Source organism: Nestor notabilis, unplaced genomic scaffold (assembly GCF_000696875.1).
Source record: "Nestor notabilis isolate BGI_N333 unplaced genomic scaffold, ASM69687v1 scaffold12170, whole genome shotgun sequence".
In the NCBI taxonomy this organism is placed as follows: Eukaryota; Metazoa; Chordata; class Aves; order Psittaciformes; family Psittacidae; genus Nestor; species Nestor notabilis.
The window spans coordinates 25,390-43,550 of record NW_009909757.1 but is presented as its reverse complement, the minus strand read 5'-3'; the positions used below and the strand labels follow the sequence as shown (position 1 = coordinate 43,550).

At 42.9% G+C, this 18,161-nt stretch overlaps 1 protein-coding gene across 1 annotated transcript in view; it reads right to left on the bottom strand.

Moving 5' to 3' along the window:
• Window positions 1–3,321: 3,321 nt before the first annotated feature.
• Window positions 3,322–18,161, bottom strand: part of LOC104411634 (calcium-binding mitochondrial carrier protein Aralar2) — a gene marked incomplete at its 5' end in the record, with an annotated part of 38,626 nt that continues 23,786 nt past the window's right edge. The window contains 4 exons of the mRNA XM_010022138.1: window positions 3,322–4,540; window positions 5,449–5,539; window positions 5,620–5,778; window positions 9,515–9,653. Coding sequence (XP_010020440.1) covers window positions 4,351–4,540; window positions 5,449–5,539; window positions 5,620–5,778; window positions 9,515–9,653 — 579 coding nt within the window. The remainder of the gene's footprint in view (window positions 4,541–5,448; window positions 5,540–5,619; window positions 5,779–9,514; window positions 9,654–18,161) is intronic.

The following is an 18,161-nucleotide window of genomic DNA, read 5'->3' as shown; positions in this document are numbered from 1 at the left end:
CCTCTATTTTCAGCAAAGAGAAAACATCTTGATACTGAAAGCCCCGTCCAACCTAGCCTTTAACACTGCCAGGGATGGGGCAGCCACAGCTTCTCTGGGAAACCTGTGCCAGTGTCTCACCACCCTCCCAGGGAAGAATTTCTTCTTAATATCTAATATAAATCTATCTTCCTTCCATTTAAATCCATTCCCCTTGTCCTATCACTACATGCCCTTGTCAAAAGTCCCTCTCCAGATTTCCTATAGGACCCCTTTAGGTACTGGAAGGCTGCTCTAAGGTCTCCCTGGAGCTTTCTCTTCTCCAAGCTGAACATGCCCAACTCTCTCAGCCTGACTTCACAGGTGAAGTGCTCCGACCCTTGGAGCATCTTTGTGGCCTCCTCTGGATTTGGTCCAACAGGTCCACATCCCTCTTGTGTTGAGGGCCCAAAGCTGAACACAGTGCTGCAGGTGGGTTCTCACAAGAGCAGAGTAGAGGGGCAGGATCACCTCCTTCGACCTGCTGGTCATGCTTCTTTTGATGCAGCCCAGGATATGGTTGGTTTCTGGGCTGTGAACACACACTGAAGCCGGCTCATGTTGAGCTTCTCATTAACCAACACCCCAAGTCCTGCTCCTCAAGGCTGCTCTCAATCCAGTCTCCCCCAGCCTGTATTTGTGTTTAGGATTGCCCTGACCCAGGTATAGGACCTTGCACTTGGCTTGGTTGAACTTCATGAGGTTGGCATTGGCCCACCATGTCAACATCCCTCCGGATGGCATCCCTTCCCTCCAGTGTGTCAACCAAGCCACACAGCTTGGTGTCGTTGGCAAACTTGCTGAGGGTGCATCAATCCCACTGTCCATGTACCCGACAAAGATGTTGAACAGGATCAGTCTCAACACCAACCCTGAAATATTTCAACTGAAATGTCTCAATTTCAGAGTGGTATTTGAACATCAAGGTTGGTGGACTCCTCCTGGCCCCCCTGCCACGTGTGCGCTGGTAAGCCAAGGAGCTCAGCGGCAAGCAGCGTGACGTGCATGCACACCATGGGGTGTATGACAGGACATTCCCGAGCAGGCCGTCTCCTCCTGAGGAAGATGCAGAGCAGTTTGTCAGGTTTTGTATTTTTAGCAGGTTTAGAAAAACCTGCCCATGTTATTTTTGAAGCCTGTGGTATGTTTGCTCACAAAAGCGTCCCTGCAAACTGTCAATATTAAGTCAGCTTAAACCCAACCCATTCCCCAGGGACCAAGCAGAAAAGCATCCCTCAGCTTCTGCTGGGCTGAGAAACACGAATAGGGGGTAACTGCTTCAGAGGCACCCCTTCCCCGCTTTCATGGCGATAGGTAACATCACCAATATTGGATCATTTCTTTTGTCTGGAAGCGCTGTCACGGGGAGTTAGCTGGCCCGCAGAAAGCAAGCACAGTTACATTTTATCCTGGTCCTCCCACACTTTGCATAACTTGCCCAGAAACACGAAGAGGACAAACATCCAAACACTGAACATTGTCCTCAGGGCCTTTTGTTTCTTTGCAAGGCAATCTGACAACTTCTTGGCCTGTGCACTTTTCAGGAATGCATCCTTTTGTGTCTGGAGGACGCCGACTGTGGGCACAGATCATCCCCAAGATCTCTGGGCAGAGCTGTGGCATGCTTTGAAACGTTTTAAACTGAGCTGCATGATAATGAAGCAGTCAACTGTTCTGCCCCTGCCTCCGTCATCTACTGACCCTGAAAAGAAGGGCAGAAGGATAGAACCACCCCCCAGAAGACAGTTAATGGGGAAGAGGAGGGCCACCATGGGTTGTGGGGGGGGGTGTCAGCCCAGCCTTGCTCGTCTTGACTGCCAGAGAGAGGATAAAGGCTGTGTGGCCTTCAGAGGGGGACCTGCCACAGAAAAGCTGTGCCCTGGGCTGGTAGCATTGTCCCTTCATCCCTAGAATAAAGGATAAATCACAGACATACTGCCAGGCCTGGGAAAGAAAGGGCAACACTATGCAGGGAATGAACTGGGGTGAGCTGTGATTTGTTTTGTCAAACACAAGCAATGGTCTTTATCACACGAGCCAAGAAGTTGTGCAAGTCAGACAATAACCCAGCTCCAGTCCCTGTCCCATTGCTGGCTGCGAGGCACCAGCTGCGCTGGGGTCCGGCAGCACTGGAGCGTGCTCCGGCCAGGATGGCTGGTGTCCCGCTCTGGTTGGGAAGGAGCAGCTGCTGGCTGAAGCCATGCTCATGGCCAAAACCTGCCTGTCCCAGGTCAGGGATGACGTGCAGTTCAGCACTCGTATGTCTTCCCTGAGCTGCTGACTTCCTACAGAAACCTCTGACAAGGTCCATCAGGCAAAGGTGAAGGAAGGAGTGCAAAACCAGCTCTTAAATAGCCTGAAATCTCAGGTGTCAGGCACAGGCATCTCCCAGTGAGAAAGTTTAACTTTATGACAAGCCTTAACCAAAAATCTGACAGTTAATTCTGGAGTAATACAAGGGTCAGCTTTTTTTCCTCATATCTGAAACAAAGGAGCTGTCATCTGGGGAGGTTCAGATATATAGGGTTGAGAGGTGGCAGCCAGCAGCTGTCAGAGCCTGGCAAAGTCTCCGCACGCTGGCTTAGCCAGACCCCAAGGTGCATCTGCAGGCATATGTCATCTTCTCCCCTTGCACTCACGTACCGCAGATGCTAATCCTGCCACGATTCCATTTGACTGGTAACTTCAAAATGCAAATCAGCCCAAGAGAAATTTTCATGATGAGCCAAACACAAATAGAGTAACAGAGTGATTTCCACTTCAGTATTTCTACAAGTCATAGTACAACAATTTGATACTACATACCTCACTCATTGTTCTGCAAAGACACTGCATCTATTCCCTTAGTTGAAGGCACCCACCACCCACCCCAAGAACACAAGCAAGACCAAATTCTTCCTGGTTGTAAGAGGTGTCACAGGAGACACCCAGCAGTACTTTCAACTATCCAGGTAGTCGGACTCTTCATAACACATCAGCCTCCCCCAGAGGTAAAGGTCACAGAGTCACAGAATTGTTAGGGTTGGAAGGGACCTCTGGAGATCATCCAATCCAACCCCTGCCAAGCAGGGTCAAAATATCACAGCTTAGCCCAATCCTAGCTTTTGACTGAGAAAAGGTTTTTTTCCTACACCAACAGATGTCTCTTCTACACTGTCGAACTCGGGAATTTGTCCTGAAGCTGCAGGTGTTTTTGTGGCCTACGTGTCCAAACATTAACTTCATCTTAACCTAACTTTGTAACAAATTGAACAAGACATTTGATGTACTATGCTACTTCTGTAACAGAATACCATGTGTGCATCTGTTTGAAAGGTTTATTTCTATCTTCATAAATACATAATTTTCTAAACACTGTGCAAGGCACCAAAAAATTAAGTAAAATCTTTTCTGTTAAGAGTATTTTAATCTCTTTTGACTCAATGAAGTAAATAAGAATTTGAAACCACCTATTTGCCAATTACAAGCCAGCAGTTAAGGCAGGTACCATCGATACAGTGCATGAATTTTCTATTGCAGTTATTTAAACAAGCAGCGTTTTACTATAGAAGTGCATATACAAACTGAATTCCAAACACCAGCAACCCAAGATAGGCACCTAGTTATGAAATTTCCTTGTATGTGTAGTAGAATGCCAAAATTTCTGCCATAAAGTGCAAAGACTATGGAGAATAACACTTTCTTTTGAGCATTTTGATACCAGTAACATAATACAACGGCTAAACATTTATAAATGTGGTTTCCATTACAAAAACGTGTTCCACATAAAAGCTTCATAATACAATCCAGAAACAGACCTTGTGCGTGTACATATTTAAAAAGTCAAAGCTGTACTGGCATACTTAGGTACCGGGTATATATTTGCTGACCTCTACAGACACACACCGAGTTTATCACTGATTTCCATGTACAGTTGAAATCATTCCGCTCTAAGCACCGTGATATCCACTGAGTTTTTCCATCTGAGTGACGATGTGTGACATCCGCCCTGGTGATCTGCAGCGGAGCACTGCCTGTAAAATGATCTGGTTCACAGCTCTCACCCAGCCCTCCCCAGCGAACGGAACCTAAAATTAGTGTCTTCCCAACGCAAGCACATGTCAGATGTGGACAAATACATTCATGGTCCCAAACTTAAAACAACTGGTAAGAATTTCACAGTGATCTGGTTAAGGAAGCACAAAGACAAATGATCACATTTCAGATGAAAATTACCTTAAAACTCAAATGAAGCTAAACTGTTACAGGATGAGAAGCTAAAGGAATAAAGTATTTATCAATTAGAAAAGTGGCTCTTTCCCAACTAATAACAAAAAACCTACGGCAATAAACTTAGGGTCCTACTGCTGCAGCAGCCTTTGAGGTAGGTGGTGATGGCTTAAACCGAGGTAGGTAAAGTCCAAACTTGTTTTCAATCCCTGCAAAAGTGGCAACTGCCAATTTATAACCCCCAACATGGTCAGGGTTAGGAGCAGGGAGCGTGATCCTAGATTTAGGGACTGGCTCTGATCCAGCTGGTTTTCTGCAAAATAATAAAAATAATAAATCAATTTCCATAGAGTAGAATCAGTATCCACAGAAAATCTCCTCCATAAAGTAAGAAGAATGAGACATCTGAGTGTACCTCCCTGCGAGTAACTAAATTAAATGCTAAAATGCAATGAGAAATACCCCGTTTTAAAACCTCCCAGAACAGTTAGGAGCCTTGATGTTGATTGAGTATAGTCAAATCCAGATAAAATTTGTAGTGCATTAAGCAAAACTGCAGCGTAGGGGAGCAGGGGTTCGTAAGTCTCTGCTGCAGTGCACAACCAATCCAGGAACCTAGCAGAGTTTAAGCCATTTTTGTGGTGGCTTTCAAACTACTGTCCCCAAAGATTCATAAATGGTTTGCAGCTGCTCCTGGGATCACTTTGAACAGCAATATCATCAACAAAGACATGAAGCAGAGCTGAAGCTCCAATAAACAGGTTTTGGTCTTGGTGACACCTACAGACTTTTTTGGATGTCAAATGCCCTGCCTAATGAGGGGCATGGCTCCTCCACCAAACTAATGAGGACTAATGCAGAGCATATCCTGACCTGGCAGGCATCACAAAGGAAAGAAGGAAAAAATGCCAGCTTACGTTTCCCCTGCAGTTAAATCCCCAGCCCATTATTTAGCCTCTCACTGTCTCTGTTTACACTAGCACAGGTTCTCAACTTGAAATGGTGATATAAAACATGGTAAAGTTTTGCTGTGAAGCAGGTACTGGAATATCATCCTTACCTCCACAAGTGTAGTGGCTTAAACAATATTTACAAAGTCTTTGCAATGTGTCCTCTGTAACATCAAGGCCCTGACTCTGACAAGTTGAGGAGCACCAAGACCCACACAGTGCCAAGTGCAGCTTCAGCATCCCAGGCAGATACAAGACACCGCATACTTACACTCCCCCGAAGTCCACGTAAAACCATCTCTGCAGTAGCTCGTAAGTCACCAGGGTTACACCAAACTGAGGAGAAGATCGAAATACACGAGCTTGGAAGAAAAGAAAAGAGGTCCTCAGTGACAAAACCCACAACTGGAAATCACTTTGCAATCAAAGCTCTTTTACACACCTCCTGCTCCTTTCCACAGAGCCTTTGGACCTTCCTCTCGAAGGATCTTGGCAAAGCAGTCCACCACACCGCTGTAGGTGGTCTGTCCTGCCCGGGCAGCCACCTGCAGCCTTGTTTTGATGACATCCGCAGGAGTCACCAGGGAGGCTGCCGGCATACCTGCACAACACAGAAACCATCAGTGGGCACCACTGGCTTGTCACATATGCTACACACCTCATTTACCCTGGGGTACCCCTGCCTTTCCTCCTTACATCAGGAGAATTCAGTCACATTGAGCTAAGTAGAAGCTGAGGAGGAGAACAAGCAACAAGAGGCAGTCGTTGTGGACATGGCTTCACCCAGAAAGAGCTTCTCCTAAAGGAACAACCGTATCTATCACATACTTCCTGCCGAGCTGGGAGGCACCGGATGGGTTTTACAGTGCTAACCAGAAACTTGCATAGTCAATAAGCACAAAGTTTTTGGAGGTAAGGTCAATCTTCCCCTGTCCTTTTCACGCCTCTCTGTGGCTTCCGGCATTCTGGCTGCACACTGTGCTAGAATTGCCTGTGCACACACACACACTCCCCAATCCCTCACACAGCAATGTCACATAGAACCAGATAATGCTGTGCATGCTCAGCAAGGCATGAGAGCTAAGGTTTAAAAAAGGGGTCATTCTTCTCATCAGGCATGGCAGACTGCTTGGCTGCAAAGCCACAGCTGAGATCCTCAGAAGAACACTTGGAGGAAGATTTAAATTTACCCTGGCAGATAATCAACTGACAGTAAAAAAAAATACCAAATTGCCAATGGGTGGTATTTCTAAAACCACTCCTATCCAAACTGGGGCTGCCCATGTTTAGAACTGAAAAAAAAGCAGCCAAAAGAAAAAATAAAGCACTGAGACTGTAACCAGAAGACACTGTCTCTTATGGTTTTATTACTTTTCCATCCTGCATCTGTTCCAAACCAACTTGGTCAGATGTAGATGCATAAATCTTTTTTTCTTTCCGTTTCTATTTTTTTTTTTTTTTTTTTTTAGGCTTAATAATTCTGTAACAACTTCTGTCCAAACCACCATGGTCTGGCTTTAAGCACCAGAGCAGGCTGCTCTGAGAAATGTAAGCATGTGCCTATCACCAAAATAAGAACTCCTCCTCCTCTCCCAGACCCCCCAAAATAACTCACACGCTGAACTTGCACAGTGGTCAGCCTGGCAGGCAAGTGCTAAAACCTGGCAAAGGTTTTTGAACTCCAGAAACATTGAAATTCCTCTTTCCTTAGCCTTACCCACACCAGGATACTGGTTGAGTCTTCAATTTAAAGCCGGACTTTTGTCCTTCAAAAGCCAACCAGTGTTTTCAAGGAAAGCCAAAGGACATACTTAGAAACAATTCTGCTCACTACATGTTGACTTCCATCTCCTTATTCCTCATTCCTTATTACTGAGTATATTTTTCAGTTAAAGATGGTTTTATTCCTATTTTTAGGAGCTACATGTACAGGACAAAAGAATTTACAAACAAACAGGAATTCACATGTCACTGCTGTGAGGAGCTTACAATCAAAATAAGACAAATGGCAGAGCAGGAGCTGACAATAAAACAGAGGAGCGAGGGGAGAAGAAGGAAGTTAATGGAGGCAACAAGCAGATAGAGCAAATCAATGAGAGATCCTGTAGCTAATACTAAATCACCTCAGAAAATGCTGTGGCACAATAGGTTGAGACGTCCAGTGAACAGTGGAAACCAGAAGCTAGATGACATGCATGTTGCATGTGTCCCTAACAGCAATGAAAAGGAAGAAAATATACCCAACACAAGCAACATGCACTGGCATAGGATGCAGGTGCACATCTGAGCATGGCCAGTTTGAATATCCCAGTAGCAGGGGCTGTGGAAAGGTGGAGTTTCCCATGCCCAGACAGAGCTCATGCACACCTCTGAAGTCAACTGACGAGGCAAGATCCTCAGCCAGAGCAAAGACATCAGTCCAGAGACCAAGCCAGCGTTTCAGAGGTGATGGGGGTTTTGGTTTATCTTCCCCTTGACTTTATCATGGCAAAACAGCACACACATACACCCCCACCATGCTTCACTTGCACCCAATAAAATAAATTCCTTGGTTTTGTAAACAGTAGGATGAGTGTTGTATCTTTAACACCGTAATCTGCTCATGAGAGTTAACCTAGGATGCGATTCACAGGAAGCGCTGGATAAAATTCACATTATAGCTAGTTTAGTAAGCCATATCAGCAACAATAAAGACTGCTTCTGTGCCTGAACTTCAAAGGGATGGTTATCTCAGTCTGCAATCACCTGACAATGGCTAGAAAGAGAAAAATAGGAAAATCTAAGAAATGACTTGGCTTAAAAAAGCCAGCTTATGTTTCAAGCCTGTAAATATGATCTAAAGTTCAAAAATTGTTTTGTTCCATTAAAATGGGTGAGAAATAAGCTGGCTCTAAGCTCCTGTTGGGGGGCTTGGAGGCTGGCTCTGGTTTGGGGTGGGGGAGGGGAGAAGACAAGGGGGTTTTAAGCACCAGTCATTTGAACATGGTTGGCTTTCCCAGTGCCAGGTCGATTCCTCTGGACTATGAGCTACTGAATATAGAGCTCTATGCTTCAACAAGACAAACTAACTGACCTTAGCTCTATTCTCAGCCCAAATACTGGCTATAAAAGGCCCCTGCTCCTCAAGAGACACAGCCCTGTGTATAATCCTCCCCACTAACAGTTTCCCCAGGGAGAAGAAAGCTTAAATACTAATGAGAATACATAGCTCAACCATCTAACTGTGCTGGATTCATGCCACTCCATCATTTTCCTTACCTGGCAGGTCACAGCAGCCTGTCAAGGGCCACACTGGAGGAAGAACTCAGCTGCAGCTTGGAGAGACCAAGCAGCCCCCAAAGAACACAATGGAAATACCTGGAGGTGTGAGCCCTCCTGCTTGCTACATGCTCCACAAAGGTCCCGCTCCACAAACTTTCAAGCCCATCTGCTTCCTGGGGGTAAAACTGCGGACACAGCAGGAGCAGGACTCTCAAGCTGCACGTTCCAGAAGGCAGCTACCAAATGGTGGACCCTTTTGGATGCAGAAGCTGGGTGCCATGCCTGGAAGCAGCTATGCAGCAGACACAAAAGCAAGCAAAGGCTACAAAGAGTGTCTCTGTCTTTTCCCTTAGGCTCTGGTGCACTCAAGTTAAATGCATACATGACAAGTTAAGCATGATTTTGCTCTCCTATCCGCTATGTAGCAGACTAAACCAAGTAAGTGCTCAAGATCATACTCAGCACCTTTGTCACATCTGGGTACACCAGGAATCAGCAACCTGTGGCACAACAGAAATGTTTTCAAGCTTTTCTGTTTTAGTATTTAAAAAAAAATGATAAGGGTAAAATCCTCATGAAACTAAGTAATTGCATCGGATACTGTAAGTAGCAAGTAACTGTCACCATTTTGTCACGTTATGTCATTGTACTCGGAGAGCTGTACCGCTAGCATGGCTTTTAGACTCCATGTACCAAAATTCAAGATTCCTTTGATCATAAAGAATTTCACAAATGCTATGATTTTATTTATAAATCTTTTGAAAAAAAAACTTTACCTGTCAGTCATATATAGCCAAAACCAGCACAGTAGTTTCACAAGAAATGATGATGTATGACAACAAAACATCGGCATTTAAATCTTTCCCTTTCTTTTGTCTCCTGAATGTTATGATTATACCAGGATCTGACAGTATATTTTTAACATCAGCTCAATCTACAGCATGGTAGCTTTCTGTTATTTGAGCAAAGTACAGTACAGCTGCATATAGTTCTGTGCTTTTGAGAGTTCTCACTGCCATAACTATGGCACTGCAGGCGCAATACAGTGCCAGGCAAAAAGAAATCTGGGCACTTACCAGCTATTGATCCAGCCAAGAGCAGATTTCCAGGGCTAACCCTCCCATCTTCATTTGCAAATGAAGCTTTCAAATGAGCATAACAGGGAAAGTAAATGGCAGAGAAAGGGATATCACGCAAAAAACACGCCTTAGCACCCTGTGTTGAAAAGGAGAACAAGTTTTGAGAATGATTATATTTAACACAATAAATTATGAACATCACAGAACAGAGCAACACTGCAATTTTTTTTGTTTTGTTGCAAAGGACTTATAGAAAAAGCAATTCCTCCTCTCAAAATTTTGAGAGACCCATGTATTTCACTCTGCTGAGGAAACTCTGCGTATTGTTTCTTGCTTCAGTAATTTCTGTCTTTGTATTTATCTTGTGTACTTGTTACCCCTCATTCCCTAGTACTGTAGTTATTTGCTGGTAACAGAGAAAATGTCATGTGTCGGAGTAAACTCTGATAACACCTTTGCAGAGTTTTAAATAGCTGACACTGTAGGCATGCACCTGTAGCGGACGGTTCAGGATGAGTCTGAAGTAGACTAAGGTCTGTTCCCTCTCGTTCCCACTTACAATAAATACCTCAGGGAAAACAGTGCCCTGTCCATGCATTTACACAGACATTGCAATTGATAATGCAACATGTACTGTAGGAAAGAGGGAAAGGAAGAGAGACCAGTGCCGTAACACTAACTCTTTCATAGAACAGTAACAGGATCATTTACTTGTCATTTTTAAAGTACAAGTTATCTGGGGTACAGTTTGTTTCAAGTAAGTTTCAGCTCTTATTGTTAAATTTGCCTTGCTATTCATTTGTCTAAGTGGTACAAACAGCTAGTGAAGTTACAAGTAATACAGCTGGTCTCAAGTCTAAGAAGGTGGCAAACAAGCAAGGGAAGTTTTGGGGTAGTGGCAAACAATCAGCTGTTTTCCAAGCAGTGAGGGAAGGTCACCCAAAATAAAATACCAAATAATATCCATGCTCCAACAGCAGAAGGGACTTGCAGTCCGTTCCTCAAGGTGGTGATCTAGAAGACACCAGAGCCTGAACACACCAGGAAGGCACAAACAAGAGGTGGCTTTGGAAAATGGGTAAAATCTTTCAAGCTTGAGAAAGAAATGGTTCATGAATGAGTCTAAGCCTCTTCTCTTTGAAGCAAGGGTGGAGTCATGGTGAAACTGCTTGAGGTTCATCCATGAGCCCTCCTGGGGTGCTCTTGTTACTGTACTTTTCTTGTGCACAGGTCTACTGGGGCATGGCCCAGTGCCAGACATTTCACAGGGGACATGCTAATAGCCACAGAATTCAATTAAATTTAATGATATGCCTGGACATATCTGTAAGCTTAGCTTGTACTATAATACCAGTTTAAATACAGATCTTATCCAAGTTGGATGCCGGTTATCAAGCAAAGACACAAGAGATGCAAGGTGTCAGAAAAACTGCAAAGCTGCCTTTCAGCGAGGCAAGGCAGGGGTGGGCGAGCAGGATATGTGACGGGAAAACCAGGTCCTGCCAGCCAGTTCTCAGGAGATGCTAATAAGCACAGTTTGCAGGCAGAGAATGCCTCTGAGAAAATACGGATTTAGCAAAAACCAGCCATTAGATCTTCCAGTCAGACTTTCTGTGTGTCACAGAGTCAGTTACTGAACGTGGTGAGCACAACCTGCCCTGCTCCAACCCCAGCTGGTCTCCACCACACTTCCAAACTTATTTCTTGATGTTTTCAGATGGAGAACTGACTGCTTCTCCTGATAGTCTGCTCGAGGTTAATGACTCCTGCTGTTCAGACCCTTTGCCTTGTAGCTTTGCTGGATTTGTCTGATTTATGCTGCCAGATGCTGGTTCTCATTATGCCCTTCTAGATACATTAAGGAAAATGCCATAAAGGAACCCGAAGCGCTGCTGTTGCAGTTGCTCTGCTGTGTGCCTGCACGAAACAGGGTTATCAGCCACTGGACAATGCCATGCTGGGCTGGATTCTCATCTCAAAATTACCTGCAAAGCCCATACACTTTACCTTGAGGGCACACAGAAGGTGAATCTTTTGTATTCACCAGAGACACAAGAATTCTGGCCTCTCCTGCCCAACAGAAGCCCATTTTACAGTTCACCTTTAATCTTCACATAAAAAGAGAAGACTAGGGTTTTACCAAGTCCTGCATGAAAAAACCCCAACTTCTTAATGATCAAATGTCTGCACCGTATTCACCCCACAGAAAAATAATGAAACTCACTAGCGAAACATTCACAGACCAACATGGTTTCTTCAAAGATGTATTTTTAGAGTGTGCTTTTCCTCAGAGCAAATCTCCTCGCTGCCTTTGGCCTCAGGGTACATTATTTTTATTTTCTTTACAATGTTGTCATTAAACACTGCGCGCATTTTTTTTCCTCTGCATTTTTTTCATACTCTGAAATATCTTAACACAGTTAAAATAACTTGCAGAAATCAGTAAACTCCCAATGCAAGCAAATCTTAACTCAAGCCAAGCTCCTAATATTCTTCCCCCTTCATTAAAAGGCTCTTTTTCATGGGGCAGAAATGGCATATTGTTAATATCAGCAATAATATACATTCAAGCACACAGAGAGGGAGGGATGTCCATCAACTTAGTTGGCTCAGTGTAAACAAAACCTGGATCAAAACTTGGATCCACTTTAATAATAACCCAGCTTGGCTCCTGTCCAGCATCACAACAGTCTAAAGTTTCCCCCCATCGTTCCGTTTAAAGTCTGGGAAAGCATGTTTAAAAGCAGGCCTCATTTAACTTCAAGTTAATCATCCGCAACCAGCCTAGGCCAATTAGGAAGGCTTAGGGAGATTGGCCACAGTATCTTGAAAAGCAAAAAAAACATTTATTTTACTTCTCGCACCTTTTTGATGTGGACAACGTGCTGAAAGCCAAAAGGAGTTTTAATCAGTCCCCAGAAAGCTGTAAGGATCATCCGCCCTGCGTTTATTCTGGCAACCAAGGTGCAGACCTGCCAGGCATGAAATTGTTGGGAGATCCTACACACCATGACATGCGCCTCCCTCACACAACAGCCAGTTGGCTCCCATCTTCAATCGCTTTAATAACCTTAAAGCTCTTAATCTTGGATAGTATCTCACTGAATAAACCAGCGGAGGGAAAAAAAAACCCTGATTGTCAAAGATTCTGATAAATAAGCCCAAGTCAGTGCTGGGGCAGGTTCTTTAGCATGCTAATTCCTGCTTATACCAGCTCTACCTGCAAATAAGGCTCTAAACAAACTATTTCTACTACAAGGGGAGGGTAATTATACTGACAAAGGCACCTCTGTGTCGGGTTGGGCAGAAGGAGCCGGCAGGTCTGGGAGACGCAGGCTTAACCTAGTCTCCTGCAGTGAATGCACATTGTCTAGTGCAGGGGGAAAAATGCCAGACTGGGGGGACCTAGCAGCATTCAAGACAACAGTGGTGCACCTTGTCTGAGAGGGTTATTTAATGCTTCTGGCACCTGTGCTTACAGCCACCCCCTCTTTTTCTCCTTTACAGGTTTAGAATTTATTTGGCATGTATAATTGTTATTTTGATCCTACAGCTACAAACAATAGGCAGCATGTCATTTCTTGATCATTTTGCATTCTTCTTGGGTTTTACTACAGACTCAACCCTTTGGAATCGGAGCCCTAACAGCACCTAACAGGTTTTGTAACAGTCAGTCAAATATTATTGGCATTTGCTTTCAAGGGCTGTAATTTTTTATACTGTAAAATGACATCGCCTTAAAAGCTGCTATAGGGTTTTATTCACCTATATTTATACCAACCAAAATATGAAACTGATTTAGCACATCAAGTTAGAGGAATAAACTGCCCGATTTCAAATGCTGTGCCAGCAATTCAGACTCAGTGTGCAGACAAAAAATACTGCACTTCCTAGTTGGAAGGGCACCTTTCTTTAGGTGATTTTCAAAGAATATTTCTGAAGAGCAGGTTCTCACATACGAGAACAGTCACAAATACTCACAGTGGATGCAAATTAATGCGACCCCCACCTTTTACTACTGTGTTTCCTATGTTTATCATCCTGCTGTAAACCCACAACTTCGAAAGGTGAAATACCTCAGCAGTTATCAAAGCTTGGTACACATCCTGTCACCAGAGATTACACCTCCCAGGTCAACACACCAGAAGCCGGTTTATGAAGCTGTCAAATAAATGAAGAGACTTTTGGAAGCTTTTCCTCTAGTTCTGGAAATGCAAACTGTGTTGGCAGTATCAGCCACAGCACAAATCTGAGTTAAATACCTTCTAGTGATTGTAATCATAAACATTACCACAGCCAACGTATCCTTTCCTTGAAGAATCACATCCTAATGTATGATTTACCGTCTTCTTGGAATCACAGAATAACTTTGTTGTGCAAAATTATGCTGTGGCACTGTCTGTTATACTGTAAAGCACTACTCAGAATGAATGTTAATAGAAGGATTAACATTTTATTAAACACTTTATGGCAGATATTATATGGATATGAGTTTCTATGAGGTACAAAATAAGTAGGTGTACTTAGAGTATGTATTTACATGAGCACTTTAAAGATGTCTTTTGAAACCAACAGAATATAAATTCAACTGTCTTTAACGGGACTTTATGCATATTACTCTGTAAGACAGGCAGGAGACAGAAAGTGTATTAGCTTATCTTGTACAATTACTTCAACATTCAACTGTGACCAGAAACTAAATGAAACATATTAAAAATACTGAAAACCAGAAATGTATCTTCTCCCATTTCTGCCAACATAAATGGCATTCTGCATTAGGTTAAATTATATTTTCCCTGACTGGGATATGTTGTCTCTCTATTTTTAAGAATAGCTGTCATCTACAGAACATCTGTAGCTAAAGAAGAATTTACTAGTTGTAAGCTTCCGTGCCCTGTTGCTTTCACAGCAACAATTACTGGCAGAAAGACGACAAATAGAGGAAACAAATTCCTTCTGCAGAAGTGCTGTTATGTGCCTCCCCGAAGGAGCAGCTGGGTTTGAGAAGTACAATGTTTTAAAATACTTATTTACACAAGTAGTTCAGAATTTTAGACAAAGGCTGAAAAAAATATTTGCTTTCTAGCTTTAAAGAACTACAGGGGTTCAAGCCAGCAGTTAGCTCAACGAGCTGTATGTGTCAAATCTTTTTATTGCTGGAATTAACATGTATTTTATTTCTAAGCTGCAGATCATTACAGAATTGCCAGTATCTGAACACCCAGTGAAGAGACAGTGAGTCTGGGAGGAAGCTTTGATTTTAAATTGTTGACCCTTCTCCAGAAAGGGGTCTTTAGTTCTTCGGTGGGGAAGGAAGAGAAGGAGATGAGATCTAAATTATCTGACCTGGACCTCTATGCACCGTGATAGCAATTTTCACCTAAATAAATACTCTTTAAAATGCAGAGGTACACCAAGATATTACTGATCTTCAAGGACAGTCTCCTCAAAAACTAGGATGGTCCATTCCACTGTGCAGAAGACTGAGCAACCATGTCAGAAAGCCAGCATGGATGAACAGGGAACTCATGATTGAGCTCAAATTGAGTCTAAGCTGTTTCTCTTTGAAGCAAGGGTGGAGTCATGGTGAAACTGTTTGAGGTGCATCCACAAGCCCTCCTGGGGTGCCCTTGTTGCTGTACTTTTCCTGTGCACAGGTCTACCGGGGCATGGCCCAGTGCCAGACATTTCACAAGGGACATGCAGAAAGTAAAAAGGAAGCAGAGGTGGGTATGGGCTGTCCAAGAGAAATACAGAACCACTGCCTAGGCATACAGCAATTGAGTCAGAAAAGCCAAGGGTCAGCTGGAATTTAATCTAGTAAGGGATGTAAAGGGGAGTAAAAGGGCTTCTGTAAGCACATGAGCAGCAACAGGACAACTAAATAAATTGTGAGGCTGTTGCTCCATGGGGGGCAGGAAACCACTTTTTCCTTGCTTTTTACTAGTAAAATTTGCCCTCAGGCCTCTCAGCTCCATGAGCTTACCAGAAAAGTCTGCAGAAGCACAGCATTACCTACAGGCAGAGAACTTAAGCCATGTGCACACAGACAATCTATGAGACCAGAAGAGGTACCTCCAGTGGTGCAGAGATAGCTGGCTGATGTCATTGGGAGGCTGTTATTACCTTCAAAAGGTCAAGTCAGTCAAGGGGGTTCTGATGACTGTTTGAAAAAGAAAAACATCACACCTCTTTTGAGGAAGAGTAAGAAGGAAGATCTGGGAACTACAAGCAGTTTGGGCACATCTCTGTTCCTAGGAGCTTTATGGTGCAAATGCTCCTGGAAGCCGTTTCCAAGCATATGAAGGGCAAGAAACAGGTAAGGAACAACCAATACGGATTTACCAAATCATGGCTGACCAACCTGTTTGCCAGACTTGTGGATGAGGGGACAGCAATGGATGTTGTACACCTTGACCATGAGAAAGGATTCTGAGATGGAATATGAGCTGCACTCTCAGATTAGTGGATGATACTGCACTGGGAGAGTAGCTAGTGTGCTATAGAGCAGGGCTGCTGTTCAGAGACACCTTCACAGATGGAGAAAGAGGCTGAAAATAACATCATTAAATTCAAATCAGATAATGCAAAGTCCTGCATCTGGATTGCAACAGCTCCATGCAGCAATACAGGCTGAGGCTGAGTGGCCAGAAAGCATAGCCAGTTCCAATTAGGCATTAGAAAAAGGGTGAAGGCTTTTTGGTTTTGTTTGTTTTAAACCATGAAGGTGGTCAAATACTGGGTCAGGTTGCTAAAATTACCTCCAGACTGGCTTTTAACACAAATTATTCTTGTTCTAGCATCAGGTCTGCAAGTGGAGTGGAACACAGAGCAGGGACCTCGGTTGAGGACTACTGTGAATTGTTTCATGTCACTAGCACAGTTAGAGCACCACGTTAACATGCCAATAATGACCCAAATTAATATTAATCTCAGTAATTCAGAGGGGCATCAAAATTATGCAATCCAGCTTCTCAGTGATCCTCAAATAGCTATTCATTTGGACTTGAATGCTAGGATAATTATGATCATAATCAATAAAGGATTCACTCAGCTGGATGCAGAAAGGGTTTACATAGCATTTCCTTTGTTAATTTGTTGACATGAGACATAAGATTTATTTGTCTGTGCCTTGGTTTTCTCTGTTAATGCAAGACAGGAATACGAAATTACCTACATAGGGCTATGGGGGCATTTTATTTTAAAATCCACAGAAAGTGCTCCGTAAGTAGAAATTAATACAAAATATAAGAACTCAAACAAGCAGTGGACCTTGTTAAACATGCTGGAATTTGCCTCATGAAGCTAAGATCGACATATGCAATTCTTTGCATCTTCTTGCTGCAGTTATAATTAATGAAAATGCATTCTTCCTTGCTGACTACTTGCAGATTTTCACCTGAATTTCAGCATAAAAGATTCACAGGAACTAAGCAGAACATGCCAAATTGATCTAATCTGTGCTAAGAAGAGCCTTCAAGATGATTTATTTGTGAATTGTGGAAGAGAATTTACACTGCAGTCCTTGCAACGCTGCAAGTGAAACAACACGAAAGCAGAGTGAGAGAAACAGAAAAGCCAGTGTGCCACAGGCTGGATGACTAATCCTGATTTAAGAGGTTTGTAACTTATCAATATAGGAGTAAACTCACACTGATAAGCAAGGGAAACACTTCAGTCCTACTATAAGCTTGCAGACTGACTGGTAATGTTCTCATTCATTATAAAAAACAATTGCTTAAAAATATCTGTATTTTAGAAAATTATTATTATGGTAATATTAGTTACAAGTTAACATTACATCTTCTGGGCTCCATGTTACTGTTAAACACGTGATATCCTTCCATTGATTATATCTATATAATAATGCTATTTTCTGCACTGCTGGCAGTACAGACAAATCATTGATCTTTGCTCAACCATTATGTTGAGGGAATCCCTTTTCTTCCCATCTCAAAGCAAGATCTTTAGGGAAATTCTGTAAGCAACCGAAGATCTCTGTACAGCTTCTCATACTATCGTGCCCTACTCAGCCTCATCTAGAGAGTGGCCATCTTCACCTTTTCTGGGGACAGCACTACAGGCACTCAATATTCATTAACCCAGCCATCAGAAGTGAATTATTTGGCTGGTCATTGGTGGAAACTGCTATACACAACTGCAGTCAACCCTCAGAGCAGTTTTACAAGGATTTCTAAGAAGTCAAGTGGAAAAGGAGGAACATTACGGTCTTGAAATAAATATGATGGAGTAGTTAATTTTTGTTGGTTTTGCTTTGTTTTGACCACAAAATTAAAAAAAAACAAACCAAAAATCAAGCCATACCAAGCAGAAAAAAAAGAAAACAGAAAATTTTGTTATCAACTAGGAAATATGCATTTAAATTTTGGGTTTTTTTAAAAATTTCTTTAAGGAAAACTTGGAGGAGGGGGGGAGGAAGGCATCCATTTATTTCGAATGAATGAATGAATGAAATGTCTAGAATTTTGCTTTCAACACTTGCAAAAGAAAATTAATGAGTTGGTCCAAATCATGGCTAAGATAGACCAGTGTTTAAACAGCTGGAATACTTACATGAAAAACCATTAAGCCTATAAATGCCAAGATTCACAAATAAAACTGTTTTCTAAAACAAGTAGCTATT